This window comes from Labrus mixtus, chromosome 5 (genome assembly GCF_963584025.1).
Source record: "Labrus mixtus chromosome 5, fLabMix1.1, whole genome shotgun sequence".
NCBI classification, from domain to species: domain Eukaryota; kingdom Metazoa; phylum Chordata; class Actinopteri; order Labriformes; family Labridae; genus Labrus; species Labrus mixtus.
Genome location: NC_083616.1, coordinates 18,497,424 through 18,519,635, shown reverse-complemented (window position 1 = coordinate 18,519,635; position 22,212 = coordinate 18,497,424). Strand labels below are relative to the sequence as shown.

At 39.5% G+C, this 22,212-nt stretch overlaps 1 protein-coding gene across 1 annotated transcript in view; it reads left to right on the top strand.

The window, feature by feature from the left end:
* The window catches only part of srrm4 (serine/arginine repetitive matrix 4), a 68,342-nt gene extending 47,690 nt beyond the window's left edge, over positions 1 to 20,652 (top strand). The window contains exons 3-13 of the mRNA XM_061038391.1: positions 6,198 to 6,282; positions 6,422 to 6,504; positions 6,880 to 6,906; positions 7,094 to 7,144; positions 8,830 to 8,913; positions 11,274 to 11,439; positions 14,873 to 15,195; positions 15,411 to 15,605; positions 16,700 to 16,801; positions 16,909 to 17,064; positions 18,496 to 20,652. Of these exons, the coding sequence (XP_060894374.1) occupies positions 6,198 to 6,282; positions 6,422 to 6,504; positions 6,880 to 6,906; positions 7,094 to 7,144; positions 8,830 to 8,913; positions 11,274 to 11,439; positions 14,873 to 15,195; positions 15,411 to 15,605; positions 16,700 to 16,801; positions 16,909 to 17,064; positions 18,496 to 18,760 (1,537 nt within the window). The 3' untranslated portion in view covers positions 18,761 to 20,652. The remainder of the gene's footprint in view (positions 1 to 6,197; positions 6,283 to 6,421; positions 6,505 to 6,879; positions 6,907 to 7,093; positions 7,145 to 8,829; positions 8,914 to 11,273; positions 11,440 to 14,872; positions 15,196 to 15,410; positions 15,606 to 16,699; positions 16,802 to 16,908; positions 17,065 to 18,495) is intronic.
* The last annotated feature ends 1,560 nt before the right edge of the window (positions 20,653 to 22,212 follow it).

The following is a 22,212-nucleotide window of genomic DNA, read 5'->3' as shown; positions in this document are numbered from 1 at the left end:
GCATCCAATGTTGATTATAACATAAAACCAAGAGCCACATCTCTCTAGAAGCAGAATGTTCGCTACAGAGATTTTTTCTGTCACCAAAATATTTCAAATAAAATTCATATGAAAGAGTAAAACATTTAACAACCTGAAAATCCCCCAAGAATAAACAGAAACCCATCCGATCAAATTTGCACCAGAAACAAAGCCTGAACAAGGCAAGTGATGTATTTTTTTTACATTTAATAATATATATATATATATATATACTTAAGTCACATATACATTAATGGCATTCATGCAGATTGTAGCAGGAAGAAAAAGCAACATGATCTTCAGTAAAATAGGCTGGATTCAGCATCGAGCGTATTCTCATCAAATGTCTCAAATCCCTTCTCCATACACATTGTCCACGCAATCACCAGTCCCAATGTAGCTGGCAATTGACTTGCTCTCTCATTCTGCCTTTCATTCTCTCCACCTCATCAAAAGAAAACCGCTTCTACTGGCAAGAAAAAAAATGCAAATGCTTGCCTTGTGTTCCCTTCTTACAAGGCCAGAATGGTAGAAGTGTTAATGAGTGACAAAGCGTTCTCATTACCAGGAGAGGGTACTTGGGCTCGGTCTGTCTAATCAGCTCTAATGCATTTCAGTTCCTAATGCTCCCAAACTGCCGACTACACCAAGCAGGGTCATTTATTATAGCCAGACAGGCCTCTGCATCCAATCAAACAGGCACAAAGTCTCCAGAGCTCTGTGGTCACATAAATCACTGAGGAGGGCAGTTTGTCAACGTCCGGATCAGTTCTGATCACGATAGCCTGTTAGCATGTCATGCTTTTTGTGTAAGGCTGTATTTCCTTGAATTATGAAAAATGGAGGTGCCTTAAAAATTTTAATTTGTTATTACTTGTTTATATTTTAATGTATACTTCTCAGGGCTAACCCAAGCCTAAATCTCTGCTAAGAAAAAATAGGAAATATTTATCAAAGAAGTAGTTCCTAGACTTCCCCTTAAACAAACCCTCATATTCATCTTTTTACACTCAATTGGATCATAATTTGCTAATTGAACATCATCATGTCCTCAAGAGGACTTGGAACAAGAAAGAGAGTGTGTGTTAAGCCTGGCTCACACTGCAGGATAATCGGGCCAATTTGAGATCTGATTCTTCTTTCCCGACAATCGCAGGGTCGCTCTCGACTCAAGGCTGCTCGGACCCGATTATCTGCTCAGGTTACCTTGTAGTGTGAGCGGTACAAAGATCCAATCGTAACGTCCCCGATCTGCCCGGCGATCGTCGGGGACGCCCCGATTTATTTCAAACATGTTTTGATATTTAGAATTTAAAATCTTAAGTATTACGTCATGAAAGGGTCCGGCAGAAGTTGTGTGTGACCACAATATAATCACTAGAGACAAGGGAGGAATGTAGTCATGGCGACCAGCGGCAAGGCGCAACCCGGGGTTTTTTATTTTTTTAGGTTCCAGTACAGATCATCAGTGAAGCACTTTTCTGAAACTTGTATCCATATATCTACGATTGTATCTACTTTCCTCTATCCTACAACAAGTTCCACTTCCTTCTCTTTCACCAACCGTTGTCCGTTGGAGTATTCAAATGAAACTTTATTAACAATTGTCAACGCTCCGTCCCGATTTCACTTGTACAGTGTGAGCTCTCCGGCCGTCAATCGAGTCCGACAATCGGGTCGTACAGGGTGAGCACGTCAATCTCAAGGTCTGGTCGGGCGTCGTAAACGATTCAGTCGTACAGTGTGAGCTGCCACCCCGACTTTTATACAATCGGGGAAAAATCGCACAGTGTGAGCCAGGCTTTAGAGAGAGAGAAAGAGAATATGACCTACTGTAAATAGGGAAATGTTCTAAGGTAAATACTCAACTGAGAAGTAGGGATATTTTCTCATTTTTGCAACCAGTGGCTGCTGGCCATGAAAGAGTACACACATTTATTGCACTACTGTAGTGTCTTCACGTTTCATACTAGGAGACTACAGTCATCATTTTGATTCAGAAACATATTCTTTATAATGCCAATAAAAGGAAGAAATCTCTGATCTGTAACAAGATTTTTTTCATTGGGAAGATAATCCGATTGTACAAGATGTGCCAAATCGAAAATTAAAAAATAGACAATGGTAGTTTATTCACCCCTGAAATAGAAATATGAGGTCTGCATCCAGCATCCAGGCCTGTGTTCATTAGTTATTCTTGAACTTCATATTTTCTTCATATTAATTCTATGTTGACCAGAAGTTATCTTTTTTTTTCTCGTCACAATCAATACTTCAAAAGAAATCTTCAAATATAAAGATTGTTTACGATGTTAAATCATTTTGGGGTTCCTTGGGGAATTTGTTGGAAAGAGTCAAAGCTAAGATGCGTCTCTCTGGATCGCCTTGATGGTGGATCAACTAAATAACGATCAAGATCCCAAGAGGCTTGTCAGTAGGTTGGAGTGAACATTAAAGGATGTTTGCTTGACATTTTACAGATGACACACTGCTTTGATCTTGGTGATAAACCCTTAGATGTGTTGTCTGAAAATGATGTGGATTGGACGGATACAGCCTCCACGTCAACAGCCTGTTTGTCATTCCATAGTTTACCCATATTTTAAACCACATTTTATTCCATGTATGGTAGTTGTTTGGCATGTTTGTGCATAAACAGTAGTACCCTATATCTCCAGACCAGCTTCCTACTACTTATTTACCCTTTTATTAGTGATGTAAACCATCCTATATTTAATTCACATGAACACCATACCAAATCCAACGTAAAGCTGCCAGAGCGATATTCATTTCAAAGCATCTTCTCACTCATCTCTCCTTTACTCTGTATCACCCGGCATGCTGCTCGTTCACATCCTCCTCTTTGCCTCTCATAATTTTCAGTCAGTCAGGTCTTAAAAGGCTAATTCACTGAGCCTGTGGCATTTCAAAGGACTTCATCTCCTTTTCCACTTCACACATTGTCTTCAGAGAAAAAAAAACAAGTGGACCATCTGGACAGCAATCACACTGGATAACCAGTGGAGTCTGACGTTTTTTATGATGAGGGATGTATGCTTTAAAGGACCAGTGTGTAAGATTTAGTGGCCCAGAACAGACAAAACAAAAACTGGCTCCAAAGAGGACCTTTTGGGGAATGTACTTGTCACTTTTGGTTCTTCCACGGAATCGGAGGATGAGGTTGAGCCGAAGTGAATCTACCGCCTTAACATAAGAAGCCACTTCATTCTACACACTGTTCCTATGATATGACCTAGGCTAGCATGAGTAAATATTATTCCTAAAGTAAAAAGTTTATGGTCAGATTTGTGGTTTCTATGAACCACAGGAATTTCATAATGGGTCACAGATATTTGACATGCAGATGGGGCATCATCAAAAGAATGGGTGTCTTTTATTGTAAGCTACATCTGATACTATCAACGTATGTTTGTGGTGAGATGTCGTAAGCCGTTTGCATGAACTTGGAGTATGTCCTTGGGGATAAGAGGATCCTTCTGTAAGATTATTTACATTTATTATTATTTATTTGTTCTGGCAGATTTGTCAGTTTCCTGTCCCATTCAGACAAATTTACCTCACACCTAATTCAGTTCAGGCCAATCACAACAGTTTATTCACACATATAAGCTTAGTGTCAGACAGGGGAAATAGATTTTTAATGTAATTTTATAGCAAAACTTTGTCAAGTCTGAGCAAATAACTCAAGTGATATGTCCTCTGTAATCTTAGTTTGGGCTACACATTTGTAACAGAAATCCTGCATTACAAACCATAGTTAAGAACTTTAAAAGATGCAGACATTTCTCCGACAGGTAGAGTCTAAAAAAAGATGCTTCCTTTCATGTGGAAAATGTGGGATCCAATTTTTCAGAACCAGATTTTTGCAACTCCCTCTTCTCCGTCTGCAGCAAAGAGTCTCTCTCATCTCTGCAATTAATCCAAAATGCACCCTCCAGGATTTTAACAGGTTCCAGAAAACCAGAGCACCTATCCTTTCATCTTTACACCCGCTGTTAGTTTTAGGAGATTATTTCACATTTTTTACCTCTCACTCTGACAGCCTTGAAACGTTTGGCCCCAGGCTGTTTTTGACCATGTAACTCACCATGTGCCGTCACAAGCTCTCCTGGTGGTTCCTTAATCCAGACTAAAAAGTAAAGAGGACTGAGCTTTTTCCATCAGTTCCCCCAGAGTTTAGAGAGCAGATTAAAGGATGGCTAAGTCTATCTCTTTATTTAATTATCTTTAGAAAACACACTTTTTATGGTCTATCTAGCACCCTTGTGATCCTTCTATTTTACCTTCCTACACATTTTTATTTCTTGAAGATTTAAGGATTAGATGTATAACTGTGTTTGACTGTATGTAGTTTTATTCATTTCATTATTTTCATGTTTCTATTGTTTTTAGTTTTTATTACACTTGCTTTTTTCACTCTCACGCACCTTTTAAACTATGGTATCCCATACACAACTTTTCTAATGCTAGGTAGACTCTTTTGCTAAACGCTGATTATTTCATTTGATGTTCCCAATGTTGCTCAGGCTCAGGTGTCATTTTAAGGATTAATTGTATGGTGTAAGTGGAACACATAAAACAGAAAGAGAAAAAGTGGAAAAGTGTCAAATCCAACGTGCTAACTAAATAATAAGCACACAGAACAACAACTCAAAAGTCATTGAGAGACACGTGTCGCGGACAGGATATATCACAGATCTGTCTTCCCCACTGAGTGAGGCCATGTTGTCAAACTCTTGACTCCAGGGCGGCTCGCTTGCATGAGATCTGTTTGGTGTTTTGTACCAGTCTGGATTGGATTTCATCTTCCTGTTGTGATGGGATCATCTCATACGGGACATTTGGCTCACAGATAATCTTGCTTATGTGTGTCAGGATCAATCTGGATGCTTTTGTGTGCAGCTATGTGATGCCAATGATGAGTCATGTGGATTATTTTACCCCACCCATTCTGTCAGGATTAGATCTATGCAAATCAATTTTTTGGGGGAACACATTTTTACGGAGGGAGTTTCACTCTTGGCACAAGACATAGGAAATATAGGAAACAGTTCACAACACTCCAGTGATATCTGGACGATTAAATCACTTCAAAATGTTGCTGGTAATGCAACCTGTTTTAGCTGTTTAAACTTCTTTATTGGTATGAGATGTAAATATTCCATGTAAGAGGAGCAGATTACCTAAATAAAAAAATACATATTCTGATTTGCCTTAAATGGTATGAAGCTATGCTTATATTTTAAGCATCTTTTTCCAATACAGTGAGGTAAATGGAGTGTAGTTATTGGTGTTCAAGGCTTAAGATTAAGATTTAAAATCAACAAAACAAACTGTCAACTGTTATCATAGTGTTTCACTGATAGTTCAATTCAAGACATTTTTCAATGTTCATGTTTCAGTGTTTTCAATATTTATACAAAAGTAGACAACCCTTCTTTTTTGCCAACATTTTAAATTTCATATTTTAAGAATCATGGTTTTTGTTAACCATTTGAACAAATCCAGTTGATGGGAATGGACACAAGTTGTTGGTCGCATTATTATCCAATATGGTCATTTTTCTAAAGGCAAGTTATGTGCACGAGATTAAGATTTGCACAAAGACAAACTGGTTGTTCTTGAAATACTGTATCTTCCACACGAGGCAGGAGATCTTAATTCACTTCAAGCTGACTCACCCTTCTATCTAAAACAAGACCGAGGTCTTGGCAAGAGTTGCAGAACACTCCATCAGCCTGCTCGGGTCAAGCCGAGACCAGCAAATTAAACCGCTGCAACTTTTCTTTCTTTTTTTATCCTGACTTTTTGGTATGAACTGGACTGACTTTAGATACTGTGCTGCTCTGGTTCCATTCACCTGTAATGGTGGGAAGCAGAAATCTCATAGATGGAAACCCCAAAACTGTTTAACTGGACTTATATACTTTTTATATATAAGGAACAAAAATAGTATAAGCAAATGTAATTTGGTGAATAAACCCTGTAACAGTCTGACTCAGTTTACAAATGTAATTCCAAAAGTCCAAATAATGGGATCCTAAACATTTAACTCTACCTGCTGAGCTCAAGCAGCCAAACATTCTCATTTTGATATCCCATCACTGTAATGAAAACTGAAGTAAGTTTCCCCTCTGCTGTGTCTCCATCTGCAGCCCCTTCTCAGATGAGGATCTGTCCCCTCGGCCCAAGGGGAAGAAGAAGAAGAGGAGAAAGTCTGAACGGAGGAGGAGGAGAGAGGAAAAGGTCAGTTCCCAAATAGAGATACAATGCACCTAGGAGTTTTCTGTGTCACCTTTGTAGTGTTCTGCTAAATAAATAGAATTGAGAGGTTGCAGGAGCGTGCTTGGAGTTCATGTGTCCTCCTCCCCCCCGCTTTAGGTCTCCTTCCCACAGCCTGTCACCCCTGAGGAAGAAGAAAAAGAAGAAGAAGAAGAGCTCCAAGAAAAGCAAGCGGCATAGGTATTTCCTGCTCCAGCAAAAATACATGACATGTATATATTTCAAAAAAGATATATTTCTATGTATAGGGACACGTATGAGGGAGGATATGATACCAGACACTATAGTGCTTTTATGGCTTTAGCTCATTTGCATTGCCCTCCATAGACGGGCCTTTAATATTAAAAAAATCAACAACAAATACAGAAGAGACATTACAAACAAAGTCAAAGATAAAGCAGATATAACAATACAGGAAACATAATGTCATACAATGAAACCCTGTTAACAGGAAGCATAAGTTCATATGACTGCATGACTGAGCTCTCATCAAGGTTTCAGTTTGAGTTTGTGGATCAAGTTACCAAAAACATGTATTTTTCCCCTCTGTTGCAGGTATACCTCCAAGAAGTCCAAACACAGGTATGTAACTGATTTGAGCAAGAAATTCTGCATTAATTTAGCATGCACAAGCGACTTTAAAGGCAAGAAGCCCTCAACTGGATACATTTAACTTCAGTGCCGATGGCCTTTATGTATCAGTTTGAAAGCAGACTTTGATCAGACTTTTTCCTCTCGCTCATGATTCTATTCTCCTTCATTCCACTAGCTCTTCAAGTTTAAAACATAAGAGGAAGGATGAGCGCAAGCACAAGAAAAGGTCAGTCTGTGCTTGTTGCATCAGAATCATGTACTCCCCCCCCCCCCACTCCTCCTCTTCCCACCTCATGGTAAGCCCAGCACCCCTTTGCTGAAAACCCATTGCAGAGGAAGAAAAGAGAGAGCATCCTCCAGAAGCTTCTCATGTAAGGGCATGATGGGTGAATAAAGAAACGTGCAGCTTTTTATTTATCCGAGTAGAGCGTGAAAAAAAGCCTCGTAAAGAGGGAAACAGATTGAAAGCCTGAGCCACAAAGAGAAGGAAAAAAGGGGTGAAAGAGGGTAAGAGAAACCAATTTCATGCTGTGATCTTCTAACATTTTATAATTCGACTTTGGATGAGCGGGCCGTTGTTTGTAAGCACAGAGCCGAGATCAGACACTGCTTACTTCAACAGAAACCACAGCTTTCCTGCTCACTACAACGCTCTCCTCACTTTCTTTGTTGTCTTCGAGCCTTTTCCTCCTTCTTTACAGTCTCCATCTCTGAGTCTGATATTTTTCAAACACGACCCATATTCATCAAAGGTGGAGATGACACACTTGGAAAAACCTATTTAAATTGTACAGCCCTTAAAGTTATGCTTGATCTGAGTGTATATTTTAAATCTTAAAGAGTATAGAGCTCAGAAAATAAGATGAAAACATCTGGTAATGTAGACAGAAATACAAACAGTATGTGCTCTCTATATGGGGCTAAAGCTAGGTTTAACTAACAGATTACTTTGTATCTTTCATTTTGACTTACCAATCAGAAGAACAAATCATTGAAGGATAATTATAGTGTATAACACGTTAATACATTTTATATTTTCTAGTTGTAGACTCATAAACTAGCATGACAGATTTTTTCAGTTTGTTTTGTTTTGTTAAAGTCACTCATTCACGTTTTGTTCACGTTGGCCAGTTTCTTGTTTGGAGGGGTTCTTTTGGGGTCTTCTGTGCCTTAACCAGCCTGTATCAAATGATGCTCAGACCCGACATCGTTTTGAGTTGACACCGAATATTCTAGCATTATATAGGAGCAGTAACTTTCTTGTTCTCACAATAACAAAACAAAACAAAAATTCCAAAAAGGGAGTATGCCAAAAGTAATTCAAAAAGTTTAAAAACCATGCGTCCGCAAACCTGCACGCAATGTTCCTTTCAGAAATCATGATTCATCTGAACGTCCAACCTTAAATAGTTAATGCAAAGCACCTCATGAATAAAAATGCGTTCATACGAGCTGGCAGATCAATGGTTTCCTGCTCTGAATCACTGCAACTACCGGAATGATCTACCGGTTTTGATGACTATGATGAAATGGATCTGTCAGTAAAGTTAAGTGATATAAAGGTGTGACACATCAATATACATTCTGGCTTCAATTCACCACCCCACCGTCTGTGTCGTCAATTCCCCCCCGCCTCCATGTGTGTAAGTGTAACTGTAAGTATGAATGGGTCAGAGTTTGCTTACGGCTGAGACCCCTGGATACAATGACATTGCGAAGCCTTGCTTTCTACCCATGTGCCTCCTTGGTGTAGAAGCAAAAAAATAAGGCCGAAAAAGGAACAAAAAAACTTGAATGATTGACTGATTATAGAAGTGAAGTAATTCCTATTGATTGATTGATCATCATGCTTGTAGCTCCTTATCCACTCGTGTCCTCTCTCTCCTCCTCCTTCCTCATCGCCTCCTTCAGTTCTCGGACTCACTCACGTCGGAAGCGACGCCATCGGAGGTCAGAATCAGAGACTTCTTCCTGCCAATCTTCCACAGAGGACAGGTAGGCACCCCCTCCCCCTCACCCGGCACTCCTCCCTCACTTTATCTTATCAGCCTGAGGTGTCTGCAGAGTTCCCGGTCACACGGCAGAGATGACTGATAAGACAGAGGTGACTTCCTGATCGCAGGCTCGACTGGCCCTTATCACAGCTTCACAGGAAATGGCCCTAAATTCACTGAACAGATCGATAGACTCAATTATAGTGACACATCTCAGATGTGTGATAGTATGAAAGATGATTTTTTTCATAGCCTTTATGGATGATTGTGAGCAAAGTTAGGAGCATAATGTTCTCTTTCAGTTAGCGAAATAATTGGTGATAATTAACCCTTGATTAAATAATGAGTAAAGAAATAAAGAAATCATGCATAGAGGCAGGATGACAGCTCCTTGGAAGCTTTGACATATTTCAAACTGAGGTAACTGATTAAATATTCTGAAAATGCAGTTCTTTAGCCCAAAGACTAAGCAAAGGGTCCCCCAGTGCCTACATTGCTGTTTACTTATTGTACTTACTTATTGTAATTTATTTACATTAAGTTACAAAGAATTTACACAGCTTGAAACTTTAGCCACATTAAGTAGTTTTTGAGGATTTCTATTTTTTGAGTGGTGGGCAAAGGCATTTTGATGAATGAATACAATACAGAGTACACTTTTAGTGATGTCATGCTTGTGAAATAAAAAAGCTTTATATTCCTTTAGGCCGTGTTCACACTTGACTTCTTTTTTCAACTGCCAGCGCCTTTTTTACATACAAGCCTATGGAAAAAGGAAAAAGGATGACGCCTTTTCAAAAAGCAGACGGTCGTTTTTCTGAACCGTCAAAACAGAGAGTTTTATTCTGAAAATAAACCGGATGTTTAAATGTTGTATCCTATCCTTAGCCTTAGGCCGTGTTCACACCTACTTCTTTTTCAGAAAAAAACGGTGCTTTCAGCGCCTTTTGAGCGCTTATGCGCGTGTGTTCTGTAACCCTAACAACGGGATCTAGCCTGCGGTGCAACCATGCCGGAGCCGGCCGGAGCACAATGCATCAATTCAGCACAAAAAAAGAACAAACGGGGCGGGAAGTCAGACACCGATACAACATTAAAACATCCGGTTTATTTTCAGAATAAAACTCTCCGTTTTGATGGTTCAGAAAAACGACCGTTTGTGTGTTTGTTTACGTGTTTATAAGGTTTGTATTGAGTTTTATACCACGAACATCGTATTATCTCCTGCTGTCGCGAGTGAATCTGTAACATTACCGCGGTAATTGTCATTGTCTAATAATCATTGTCTCCGTACTCCAGCTGTCCGGCTGTGCTCTCCATGCTGTAGACTGAGAACGCAGCCAGTGGGTGTTGACGGATGAGGGTGCACGGACCCATAACGGCAATGCACACATATCTGGTGGAAATTCTCAGTTTTTGGGTGCATGACATCTTTTTGGGCACCGGTAACTAGGGACGTAGGTTACTACTCATCCTGATTGGTCAGCTGTCAGAAAGGCCATTGACGTCATCCAGCGCTTTTCTGAAAAGTTGAAATAATTCAACTGAAAAGGGTCGGGCGCAGCGCTTTTTGAAAAGGCGTCATCCTTTTTCCTTTTTCCATAGGCTTGTATGTAAAAAAGGCGCAGGCAGTTGAAAAAAGAAGTCAAGTGTGAACACGGCCTCAGTCTGCACAACCTGAAGGTTATCATCAAGGCTTTTCCAGTTCCTATTTTTTATTTAAACAAATTAGACAAACAATTGTAAGACCATAGTGAGACAGTTGCTCCTGTGTTGTGTTACTCTGTTTGGGAATGAAATAGTATATGATGACATCATAAACATACATAAACAATAATAATGTTAAGAATAGAAGCCTATGCTCTCTGCTGTGAAAACGAATATAGCCTCAAGCTCGCTAAAGGATTATGCAAACAACACTCTGCCTTGGCTTTCTGCTAAAGGTCTATTTTAAAATGGAGAAGTCTGACTTAAACTGTTTATTACTAATGACTGTTTCTGTGAGATGTTGAGTTTAGGAAATCACAATTAAAAATCAGGTAAGATTGAACTTAAGACCATTTTTAGCATGTGTTTATACAGCTCAAGCTCAGTCCCTCATCAGCAACATTTCTTAGCTAGAATAATAATGAAGAAACATTTACTTTGAAGTTTTCTATGATAACACAACAGATTACAGATTGTTTTACAAGATAGGCAAAAAAAAAAAACAAGAGTTTCATGGCTACATTTAAGTATTTAACTCATTTCAAATGTGCAAATGTCAAAATTTGTTTTTCATCACCTGACATTCCGAATAGGACGGGAGCCTTTCTGTCATGTTGCTGTGTCTTGAAAACTAAACCCAGTGTTTTCCCGCAGACACCACCTGCAGAAATCTGTGGTTCATCAGACTTTAGGAGAGCTGGCAGCTGTAGTTGATGAAACCAAAAGAGTGCTTGACCACACAGACATGAAATGGAGACCTGCAACCAAATCAGTGTGTAAAACGGCTCCAAAATATCGCTCCATCCTCTCAACCGCCACCGTAAGTACCCTGTAGACCTTCATCAGTGCCGCCGCTGGGACAGTTTGATTTCTCAGTTATGGCCATGTAAGAAACGCCAACAGTGAGGCAGAGGGGGAATAGAAATCATTCACAATAGAGACAAAGACCTCCCTTTGAGATTTGAATGACACATCCTGGTGTTTTTATCAAAATTCCTACCGTGAATATTCAACCAAAATGCTTTAATTTGTTTAATTCTTTTAGTCTGATCCCATTATCTCTCCTCAAGGTTGTAGATTATTACAAAATTCAAAACTTTACATGGCCCTACTCTGAGCCCTTTTTATGGATTCCTTATTTGAAGGTAATTTTGTCAGTTTTAGGTTTTCTGTTTAAAACGAATACCATCAAGTACTTCCCGTAATGCTTCCAATGACAGCAACAGGAAAATGACGTGTCTTTAAAGCTTATTTTGTCTCGTGTTGAGGGATCGAGTGTCAAAGTCAAATGAACAGGAACAACATTTTTAACAGCCTTTCACTCCACACATCGGTTTACGTTACTAAAGTATTATTAATATGATTTGAAGATTTTGTTCTGGCTTATTTCAATGAAAATGTCATTATCATGCTTTCAATTATTAATTCATAAATGTGTTCATGGCAGCCATGGTCAAGATGAAGACATTGTTTAAATTACCATTCAGCATCCTCTAATGTTAAATATATTCTGCACTGTGTTGTACATTTATGTGAAGGGGCTTTGCTATGCAAGAAGTGATCGATTTTTTTGTTTTTTTAACCACAGAAATGTAACAAACAATCTGGTGTCATCACTCTGCCTTGTTATGTCAAGTTGGCTGCAGCACCTTGAAGGCACCTGCAGTCAAAGTGCACTGAGTTTAGGTTAATATTTTGCCGTTGACAGACTCAGATTGAAATCAATTCTTATTCTTTTGGACTTCTGGCCTGTATTGATTATGACAGGACTGGTGGGGAGGAGAGAGAAGGGTTAGACATGAGACTGGGAGTCAAACCTGCGGCTGATGTGTTGAGGAGTATAGCCTCTGTACACGGGGAACTCTGTCTTCTAACTCGGCTAAATCAGCGCCCCTGAAATGAATTCTTGCTAGCAGCTGAATCCATAGAATCTCCAATTTCTTCTCCAACTCTTACTTCTGTTTCCATCATTGTCTTCCTGCAACGAAACACTCCTGGCAGGAGTTGAGAGTGACTTCTCATTGAAGGCCACTTCTGTTTCTGGCAAAAAATAAAAGGTGTTTCATTTGAACATAAAGGCAGACTCCTCAAGGGGTCCCCTCACATGAAGGTGTCAGACAATTAGAACATTAATCTGGGCCCGTCAATGGCAAAAACAAGCTCGTTTAGAGGACGTACTATAATTGAGTAGTCTCTTTATGGACAGAAACAAAAGTAATGTTGCGCTTTTTTTAGTTGTTCAAATTACAGACCCGACCTGAAGCTGAAGAGCGAAAAAGTACTATCCTTAACATTTGATTGACAACCTCCAGAAGCCAGGGTTTTTATTTTAACAAGGTGCTGTTTATTGCAGGTTGATGTTCCCCTCAGAGACTCATAAATACAACTCTGTCCTTAAACTCATTGTCTCATGCTCACTGGAGCATGAAATATATTTAATTTCTCTCCAGCAATCATTAAATTATGCTAATTGCACAAATGAATGTTTTTAATTACACAGCACAGGGTTTTAATTGAAATTCAATAAATTAATCCATATATTGAATTAAGTCTGGCATTCAATATCCTTAAGTCTTTCAGGAGGACTTCATGGTTGGTTACTGAGGGGCTTCAGTGGTGTTTGCATTTATAATTAGTTTTTATTTAGGGAATGAAAACATGTAATTTCACCAGTAATGCAGAGTGATCTTTACTTATTACATTTTTTTTTATTTTGCCACACAAAATGTAAATCTAAAAAAAGGGAAGATTGCTTTATTAGTCGTGTTTTGTATGGTGAGTGCTCTGAATTTCCATTTGTTTTTAATGGACACAAAGTAACCTGAATTTCATTTTGAACCACAAAAAAGGCATTGAAAGAAAAATAGCAAAAATATCAACAAAATCCAAATAAAATTGGTAAATTAACATAAACCTTTACTGTAAATAGTTCTTCATGATGATTAGGTTTTTCCTGTTTTTTGTTTTGGTGGAAGAAGCATAAAAAAGTGTACCAACAAACAGAAATGTAAGCAGATATTTGTAAAATACCGAGGCAGAGATGAAATGTGAGTGTGAAGGCAGTCTTGTGAAATATATCTGGAGCTGACTTTGAAGAATGTCTCAGTTATAAAATGTGTCTTTTGAGTTTGCACAGATTGCACATAGGTTCAAGTGATAAACACGAATGGTGAAGAAACACAGATTTGTTTAAATTTCCCTCAGGGGTGACTCCGTTGTGTCGACTTAAGACAAGAGATACTAAATAGGAAACCTTCAGGAGGAGAGCCCGATAAACCTCAGGGTGTCAATAAGTAAAGAGAGATCTTATATTTTGTGAGATAGTCTACCAAGATCCTTGGAGAATGACTATCTTTTTCCATCTGTGGATGTATCCAGTTGGGGGGAAAAAAAGTATTCTTGTTAAGTTATCAAACATGCAAACACACTTTTAAAGGATTCTTGGCTTTCAAGAATCTCCAAAGCAAAGCAGCAATTAAGAAAGAAAAAGGAAATTTCCAGTGAAAGTCTAACTGGCTCTGGGTGTGAAGAGAGGGTTATTGTCTTTTTCTTGCAATTGACGACTCTAATGATGCACTTATGTTGCCCGCTCTTCCCTTTTTCTTACACCTTACCTACTTAAGGAGGAAATCTTGATTGGTAAGTCGATGCTATCCGCAGATTGAGGGATTTACTTGTAGGTCGGTGCAGGCTGATTGTTTACTTCTTACAGGAGAAAGAGTCACAGTCATCTGTCCTATTCTGAGGGCTTTCTTAGTTAGACTGATGGGAATCTCTCTTTGTCTGCAATCCTTTTCATTTCTACATAATACCCATTTTGTGACGTTTGTTCAATGTTCTTTAAATGAAGCTTTTCAACGGGGCTATTCTTTACTCTTTTTCTCTTCACTGCAGTTAGAGGCGGTAGATCTTTCCACGCAGTTTTTTCTTTCTTCTTCGCTGTTTTGTTGTTCCTTTCATATAATTGTTTTAGCTTAGACTTGATCTAAATTTCCTTCTTGTTGATTTCTTTGACTTTAGTTGAGTTCAGACCTTCTTTTGAGATAAATCGCATGCTTTTAAATTTGCATGATGTCTTTTATCTTCCAAAGTTTTCTGTCCAAAGAAAAAAAAAAGAGAAATTTATTCTGTGTTTTCAAGGGAATACGTTGTTTTTTTTCACTAGTTTATTCACAGTTCATCAAAGCAGATAGCAGGTTCCAGTTGTCTACACATGCTTGGCTTTAAGCTGAGGCCTGTTTGTCTGTTTGCAGATTATGTCATCAAAACCTGCAGGGGAGCTCTTAAGCGGAATCAGGTCTCACGATTTGTCGAGCCAGATCGAAGGTCCACATGATTACGATTCTGGGAATGACACATCTTCACCACCGTCAAGCAAAACTGGAGTTTCTAGAGCAAGTGTCAGTGACAACAAGGGGAGCCACTGTCAACGTCTGGCATCTCCAGAGAAGCTGAAGTTCCCAGAAAGAGACAATGTCTCTGATTCAGGAAACTCAGTGACCAGCTATGCTTCCCTGTGCAGACCTTACGCAGAGGAAAGTTTGTCTGCAACCCTCTTCAGTGCAAACGGCAAGAGGTAATGTTTATTTCATTTTGAATAATCCATTAGAACAAATTCCCCGGAAAATAACAAGCTGTTTATCTTTTGTTTCCATGCACTGTTTCCTCTTTTTTGAAATATTCACATGTGTGAGAGAATAAGGGAGAGCGTGTCTTAAAAGCACAACCCAGGAAGCAGTTTTGGTGTTATCGTTCAAAGCAGTAAAATGTCTTAATGTGTTTTCTTTGCAGGGAGCAGATAACCTTGGGGTGTCGGGTGGAAGTGGTGAGATCTCCAAAGACCTCCGGGTGTTCACAGAGGATGAGCAAACCGTCTCGAAGGCGTCTGAAAACTCGGTCATCCAGCAGCAGGAGCAGAAGCAGATCCTCCGGGAGTTCCAGAAACTCCAGACGCTGCTCCCGAAGCCTGTCACTGTCATCCTGCAGGTTAGTTAACAACTTTAAAGTTTAATACTACAAACAGCTACTAGTATGTCAGGAAGACTTACATCCATTTCAATTTGGTCATAAAGAAAAGTAGAAAAGTAGGACACCTTGGCGATCCTTTTGAATATTACTTGTTTTTTGGTGACGTCTTCAACTTGATGAGTTGGCAAAAAGCTTAATACAGTCAATGTTCTCAGGCAGTGAGGTCCAATGACTTTGGTTATCCATTGACTTCCTCTCAGGCCATGATGTTCAAATTTGTGGTAAGGAGTAAAACATGGCACTGACAGTTTATGTTCCCCTCAGGAGGGGTCTAATTAGATTTGGTGATCCCTTGACTCTTTCCAAATGAAGCCACCGTCAAGCAACAATATCTACTTGGGTGTACCTTCACATTACTTTGGTTTAACTTTCATTTCTAAACTTCCTGGGAAGTTTCAGAAACTATCATAGAATTCTTTCAAAACTTGCATTGTGGATTTTTAGAAACCTAAAGCTAAACTTTCAGATTGACAGCTCAGAGTTTTCCGGAGTTTTGACCCGCAGTCCAATAAAGAATGTGGAAATTTGCTCATCATAATTGCCCAGAGCCTTCAGTGACTTTAACAAATCTCTTCCTGTGTCCAACCAAAACTTCAAAACCCTTCTTTTTCCTTCAAAACAGTCCAGTAGTCGTCTTTACTAACATTCATAACTAAACAAAAGAAAACATTTTGCATAGAAATGGCTGAAAACATTACTTGACTCTAAAAACTATTGGCTCATTAACAGAAATTGGCGAGTTAATAGACTACCTTAACTTAAATTGTAAAGATGAAGAGACTGTGGCTTATTAATAATCAGTTTGAAAGCTTTGACTGTCAGCATGCTGCATGTTTGTATTTAATTGCTAAAAAAGGAAAGAACATATCTCACATTTTCAGACTTAGCAGCCCCAGTTACAATAGATCATGTATTCTTAATATATTTGCAATAGGTTAATAGAAACGTGCACTATGTCATGTTTCATTTTGCTTAACTTGACCACAAGTATTTTTCTGCAACTTTCTGAAATCACAGTTTCCAGGGGTAATTGTCATTTTTGTCGTTGCCAGCTCGTACTCGCGCTCACCGAGTTATTCAGCTGATCCAAGACGACGAGGCAGCGTGGCCAGCCTGAGCTCCAGAGGAAGCTACAGCAGATACACTCCTGACAGGTAAAAACTCAGCTGCTAATGACTCCTCATTAGTGTTTCACCAGGATAAATATATATATTTACCTTGTTGGTGATTAAAATTGCATATTGTAATGTCTGCTTCCCAGACTACGTGACAGAAAGAGAAAACAGAGCTCCAGAGAGACAGATGTGAAGCATGCACACAAGGTTAGCAGGAAGAGACAAAGACGCAAATCCTACTCCCCCATGAGGAAGAGGAGGAGAGACTCGCCGAGCCATCTGGAAGCCCGTCGTATCACAAGGTAGCCTTCAGCTTTCCCAGCCTGGTAATTTATAGCTACAAAATCCATGTTTTATGCCTAAATGCAGCGAAATGTTCTACTGGTTCCTCCCTCCACCCCCTCAGTTGGACAAATCCCCATCCTGAAGTCACATCGTGTTGATGTGCTGTGCACCTTGAAATGGCTTTTAGCCCGCGGATGAGATAACCGTCAGGTCTGAAGCCACCCCAGGTGCTAAAGAAGCAGATGGTGAACACAGGCAATCTGAAAAAAAGAAAAAAGAAAAAGAACAACGTGTCTGATATTCATTTTTCTAGCAGATCCTCTGCCTCACTGTTGGTGTCACTTTTCTGTTCTTTTTTAGGCTGCCTTTTCTCTGCAGAGGTGACAACCAGAGATATACTGAGAAAAACACATGAAAGTCACAGAGAGATTTAACCATAAATGAACAGATGTAGTTATTAATCCTTCTATCTGCTTTGTTCTTCTTCTGCATTGCAGTCAAATATTGCAGAATGAGAATGAGTCATGGAAGAGTTTCAGGTTGGATGCTTTATTGTCAACCAGTATATTGGTTTTTCAACTCTCAGCTTTTTGTCAGGACATAAAGGAGACTTTAATTTTTCAGTGAGTTACATTTAGTTTAACTTGAAAAAAGATATACGGCAAACAGAGAGAAAACAGAAACAAAACTCCTCATTAATGTCGGGGCTGTTCTGTTGGTGCCGGATTTTTAGGTACACTGGTTTGGTGACACTAAAACTAGAAATGAGATAGCTGTGTTCAGTCATCCAGGTCATGGTAAATCCGAAGCTTGATCCAAAGGTCAGCTGGACTCGTTGAACACCTCTTCACCTCTCCTCCGAAAGCTTCCTCTTCCATCTCTAGAAGAAGCCCTTCAGAGGAGAGGTGAAACGTCTTTAAGATCTTTAACTAGTCCAGTTGCCTTAGGAGCAAGCTTCAAATTCAGCAATAAGAAACACTTTGTTGTTCTTTTTTTTTGTGTGTGTCTTAATATGAGGTGTTTTTTTTCCCTCACTGTCCCTGGATATCTCTTTCATAAACAAGTGTTTTTTAAATAAATTAACTTTAGCCTTTGAAAATTATCCTATTAAAATTGTGCAGTTTTCCAGATGATACATATTTCAACAATCAGTCAGGGAATCGTTAGTTGAAGCCCCCTGCTGCTTGCTAAATGTGTTTATGTAATTCTTCTTCATGTTTGGTTTTGGTCTGAGGGTCTTGTGATGGTTATAGCTGGTCGCTGAGTTTGTCTGTCTCTGTGTAGAGTGCTGAGCAGATTGTGTACAGTGGAATAGTTAGCAGTCTGGTAAGAGTGGTGAAGTTCTTGATTTGTGCAGCTTTAATGTTTGGAGAAAAGCACAAAAGGCAGCTTCAATTCTCCTTCTGTTTATCTTGTTTTAAACCATTTACCTTTCTCGCTCTCCACAGTGCCAGGAAGCGACCCATCCCTTATTTCCGACCAAGCCCTTCCTCCAGCAGTAGGTCCACCAGCGTGTCGTCCTGGAGCAGCCTCTTCAGCCGCAGTCGCAGCCTAATCCACAGCCTCAGTCGGAGCCGGAGCAGAAGCAGAAGCCACAGTTACTCCTCCTACAGGACCTACAGCCGCAGCTCATCCTGGAACTCAATCTTTGGAACCCGGAGTCGCAGCAGGAGTCGGGGTTCATTGCACAAACGCAACAAAAACAGGCATTAGGGTTTCTCAGAGAACATTAAGGGACTGAGGCGTTGGTCGCGTTTCCAGTTGAGAGCGGGATGGTCGCTGGATGTCTGAGCAATCGACTGTGAGCGTCCGTTTTGACGCTTGAGTGGAAATGTCCCAGCAGGGGTCTGAGCACGTCTTTCATTGATGCAGTCTTGTTCTCTCTGCCCGCAGAAACCGCTGGAGACTGGATGTCTTTTTGTTTGTTTGTTTTGTTCCTGTGCTGCATCCTCCTCTTGCATCAGCACTCACACATCCTGAGACTGTTCAGCTCTTAGATACTTACAAAAGAAACTGCACAGACTCCTGAATTTGATTAACTACTGCAGTCATTTGTTTTTATGTTCATGAGCCTTTCACGGATATGATTTCTACTTAAAGCTTGAAATAATTTAAAGACATGATATTTATTTTTAGATCAACTTAAAAATGGTGCATAGATAGGCCTGAGTGTACAAAGAAATGTTGTAATTGCTTAGTTGTGTTGATTTTGGGTGTTCAATATACAAATCATTTTAGTTGATGGACGTGCAGATGCACCGAGGGAAGCCTTTTCAAGTTTTCAAAGGAGATGAGATATTAACTGTCCCTTGTCAGGTCTCCATGTATTAGATCTAGTGCAGCGATGTGAAGTATTGAAGTAACATTTGAGCCGTTTGATCCAAGTGTATACAAATGACTTCAGAGGGATCGTTATCAGGGATACGGAAAAGGTTCATAGCTCTGATCTTGACACTTCACAAGGCTGGGAGAGAGAAAAAAAAAAAAAAAAAACAGAAACTCTGAAAAATGAAACAGCAAGGGTGGCCTGACGGCGAGCAAACTGCCTGTCAGCTCAAATGTCAAATTAATTTATCCTCTGATCAGGTGGAAAACAATTGAAATGTCAGTCCATGTAGTACAACTGTGAGCGATTGAAACATGGTGCAGGGAAGAAGAGGGAGGGGGATTTCTTTTGACAAAATGTCCACAGAGTCAGATGAGGTTTTCTCACTGACAACTCACGGGTAATTAAACATGATGAAGCTTTTTGGGTAAAGGGTATGTAGTGTTCAATATAACACACTTTTTTTTTTTTACATGAATTGTCATCTGGTAGAGTCTGTATGTGAACATATGTCAGTCTTAGTTTTCAATGTATAGTTTTGATTTATAAAAGATGACAAACTGGTACCTCACATTGTTGCTACATTTAAAACCTTTCGAATAGCGTCGACTGACCTCAATTTAACTATGTTTTCAACACTGGAACCAGACACATACACTGGAAATCAACCATGCTTTATTCTTGAAGTACGTCTGAAGGTCAAGTTATGATTTGCGCTGCATCATATTACTTATTTAATATTTATTGTTTCTCTCAGTAGCGCTCAGTCTTTCTATGCAACACTGTCAATTTATAGTTGACACTATCATTTATTTTCGGTTTGTATGTGTTGTATTTGATATTTGACACCTTCTCTCGCTCACAAACTTTAAGTAGAAGCAGGTGATCAAATGATGAAGGAGCAAAAGTAGGATTGCAGGAATTATCCACCCTTTACCCCGATACGATACAGGAGGTAAATAATGCCACCGTTTATATCACTCTCATATTTGTCTGTTGAATATGAAGCTACAGCAGCAGGCTAACTTAGCTTAGCGTAGTTAAAAACAAAAGACAAGTGGAGGGCTTGCTTTTCTCTGTCAAACGTGTTTAAGGGAGTTCAGCAACATGAGGGAAGAACAAGACAAAAGAAAAGGAAAATGCTTAACTAAACAAGAACAACACGTGACAAGATAAGACTGGTGGCACTTAAGTGAACTGCAGTCAGAACCCTGTTGTTTGCGGTGGCGCCAGGTAGATTCCTGGCAGACAGCCAAAACAGGGATGTGACACTTGTAACGCGTCTGTTGTTTGATAAAGTGATTTGTAAATGTCAAGGTAGCCAATTTACCAGCCGGAGTAGTTTAGGGAGTGTCGTTGAGTTTTGGCACAAAATCAACTCGAGACAGTCTTATGCTGTGTTGGTAAGGATTATGCCCACACAAACTAGCAATTTAACAAAGTTAACCACACGAAAAAGGAAACTCTGATTAAATACCCAGCAGATAATGTCCTCAATCTTCCCCTGATTGGTGACACATTGTGCTGTTGTACTTCTTGCCGGAACACAATAACCAGAAAGCTGTTGAGGTGCTGCTTGATTGTTTTGTGTTTTTTCTAACTTTTGTTTCAAACCAACATGTCTCCTGTTCTCTAATCTTTATGCAAGCTATGCTAACCGGCTGCTAATTCAGACTTCATGTTTGTCGTTACGATACCGGGGTGATCCATTTTTTCATCTTACTTGTTGCAAGTAAGCAAATAGGCTTCGTTTGAAAAATGTGAAACTATCCCAAGAAGGTTATATACAAACTTCTCTGACTCCAGAGTTTGAAACTGCCTCACCATACAATTAAGAGAGTTATATTTCGCAATCATTTCAAATCCATCATCCTGTCTGAGGAACTGCTCCAGGCCTGACAGACTGCTCTCTATGCACTCAACACTCTCAGATTATTTCCCCGAATGTCAAGTAAATTGGACAAATGAGGGGAACATGATGCTGGAGGAGGAAGGAACTTGGCACAAAAGTCATTCATAAACTCTTAAGCGATGATGAGTCATGTCAGCCCATGTTGACGATGTGCCGAGGAAAGATTTGTGCAGTCAAGCTGATAAATTTTCAAGATGGGGGGCCCATGCAGGCCAATCGCCCTTTCCCTGTCTCACAATGTAAAATTGACATACGCTCTTGTGAAAAAAAAAGATTTTGATGATTTAACTGCTGTGGTGTAAATATGCATCTGAATTGTATAAATTATTCAAAAAGTGTGATTATTTGATTTTCAGAATGTGATTAAGGCCTTGTTGGATGTTCAAATGTTGGATATTAAGCATTGTACGATGGAAAAGAAATGTGCCATGACGGCATCAATCAATGGACTCTAGATGTCTTTGTACTGAAGATCCCTCTGATTGTGTCTTTGTTCTTTTACAAATCCACAATAACAAGCTCATATAGCAATAGTGATCCAGTGTATCAGTGTTAAATTATGCATATCCTCACTCTGTTTTCCATCTGAAGGAGCATACATTTTTCATACTGTCATCTTTTATCTCGTGTCAGTGCAAAATCCTCCAATGTAATAATGTGTCACCTGAAAATTGAATAACCCCATGAAATCAACTTTCCCTTCGTGTTTAGAATAAGCTATATTAAAGAAGAACAAAAAAAAACTTGCTCTGAATAAGAACACAGCAGACATCTTGTTTTTATGTTCAGAAACCCCACACCAAACACTTGCAACTTCTGCACAAAGTTGACTTCTTAGCTGTGTTGTTTTATCCGTTCCGTGACATCACATGTTTGACCTGAAGCTCTGCGTTACTTTCTAATAAAACACCGGTGAGTCATGAAGAG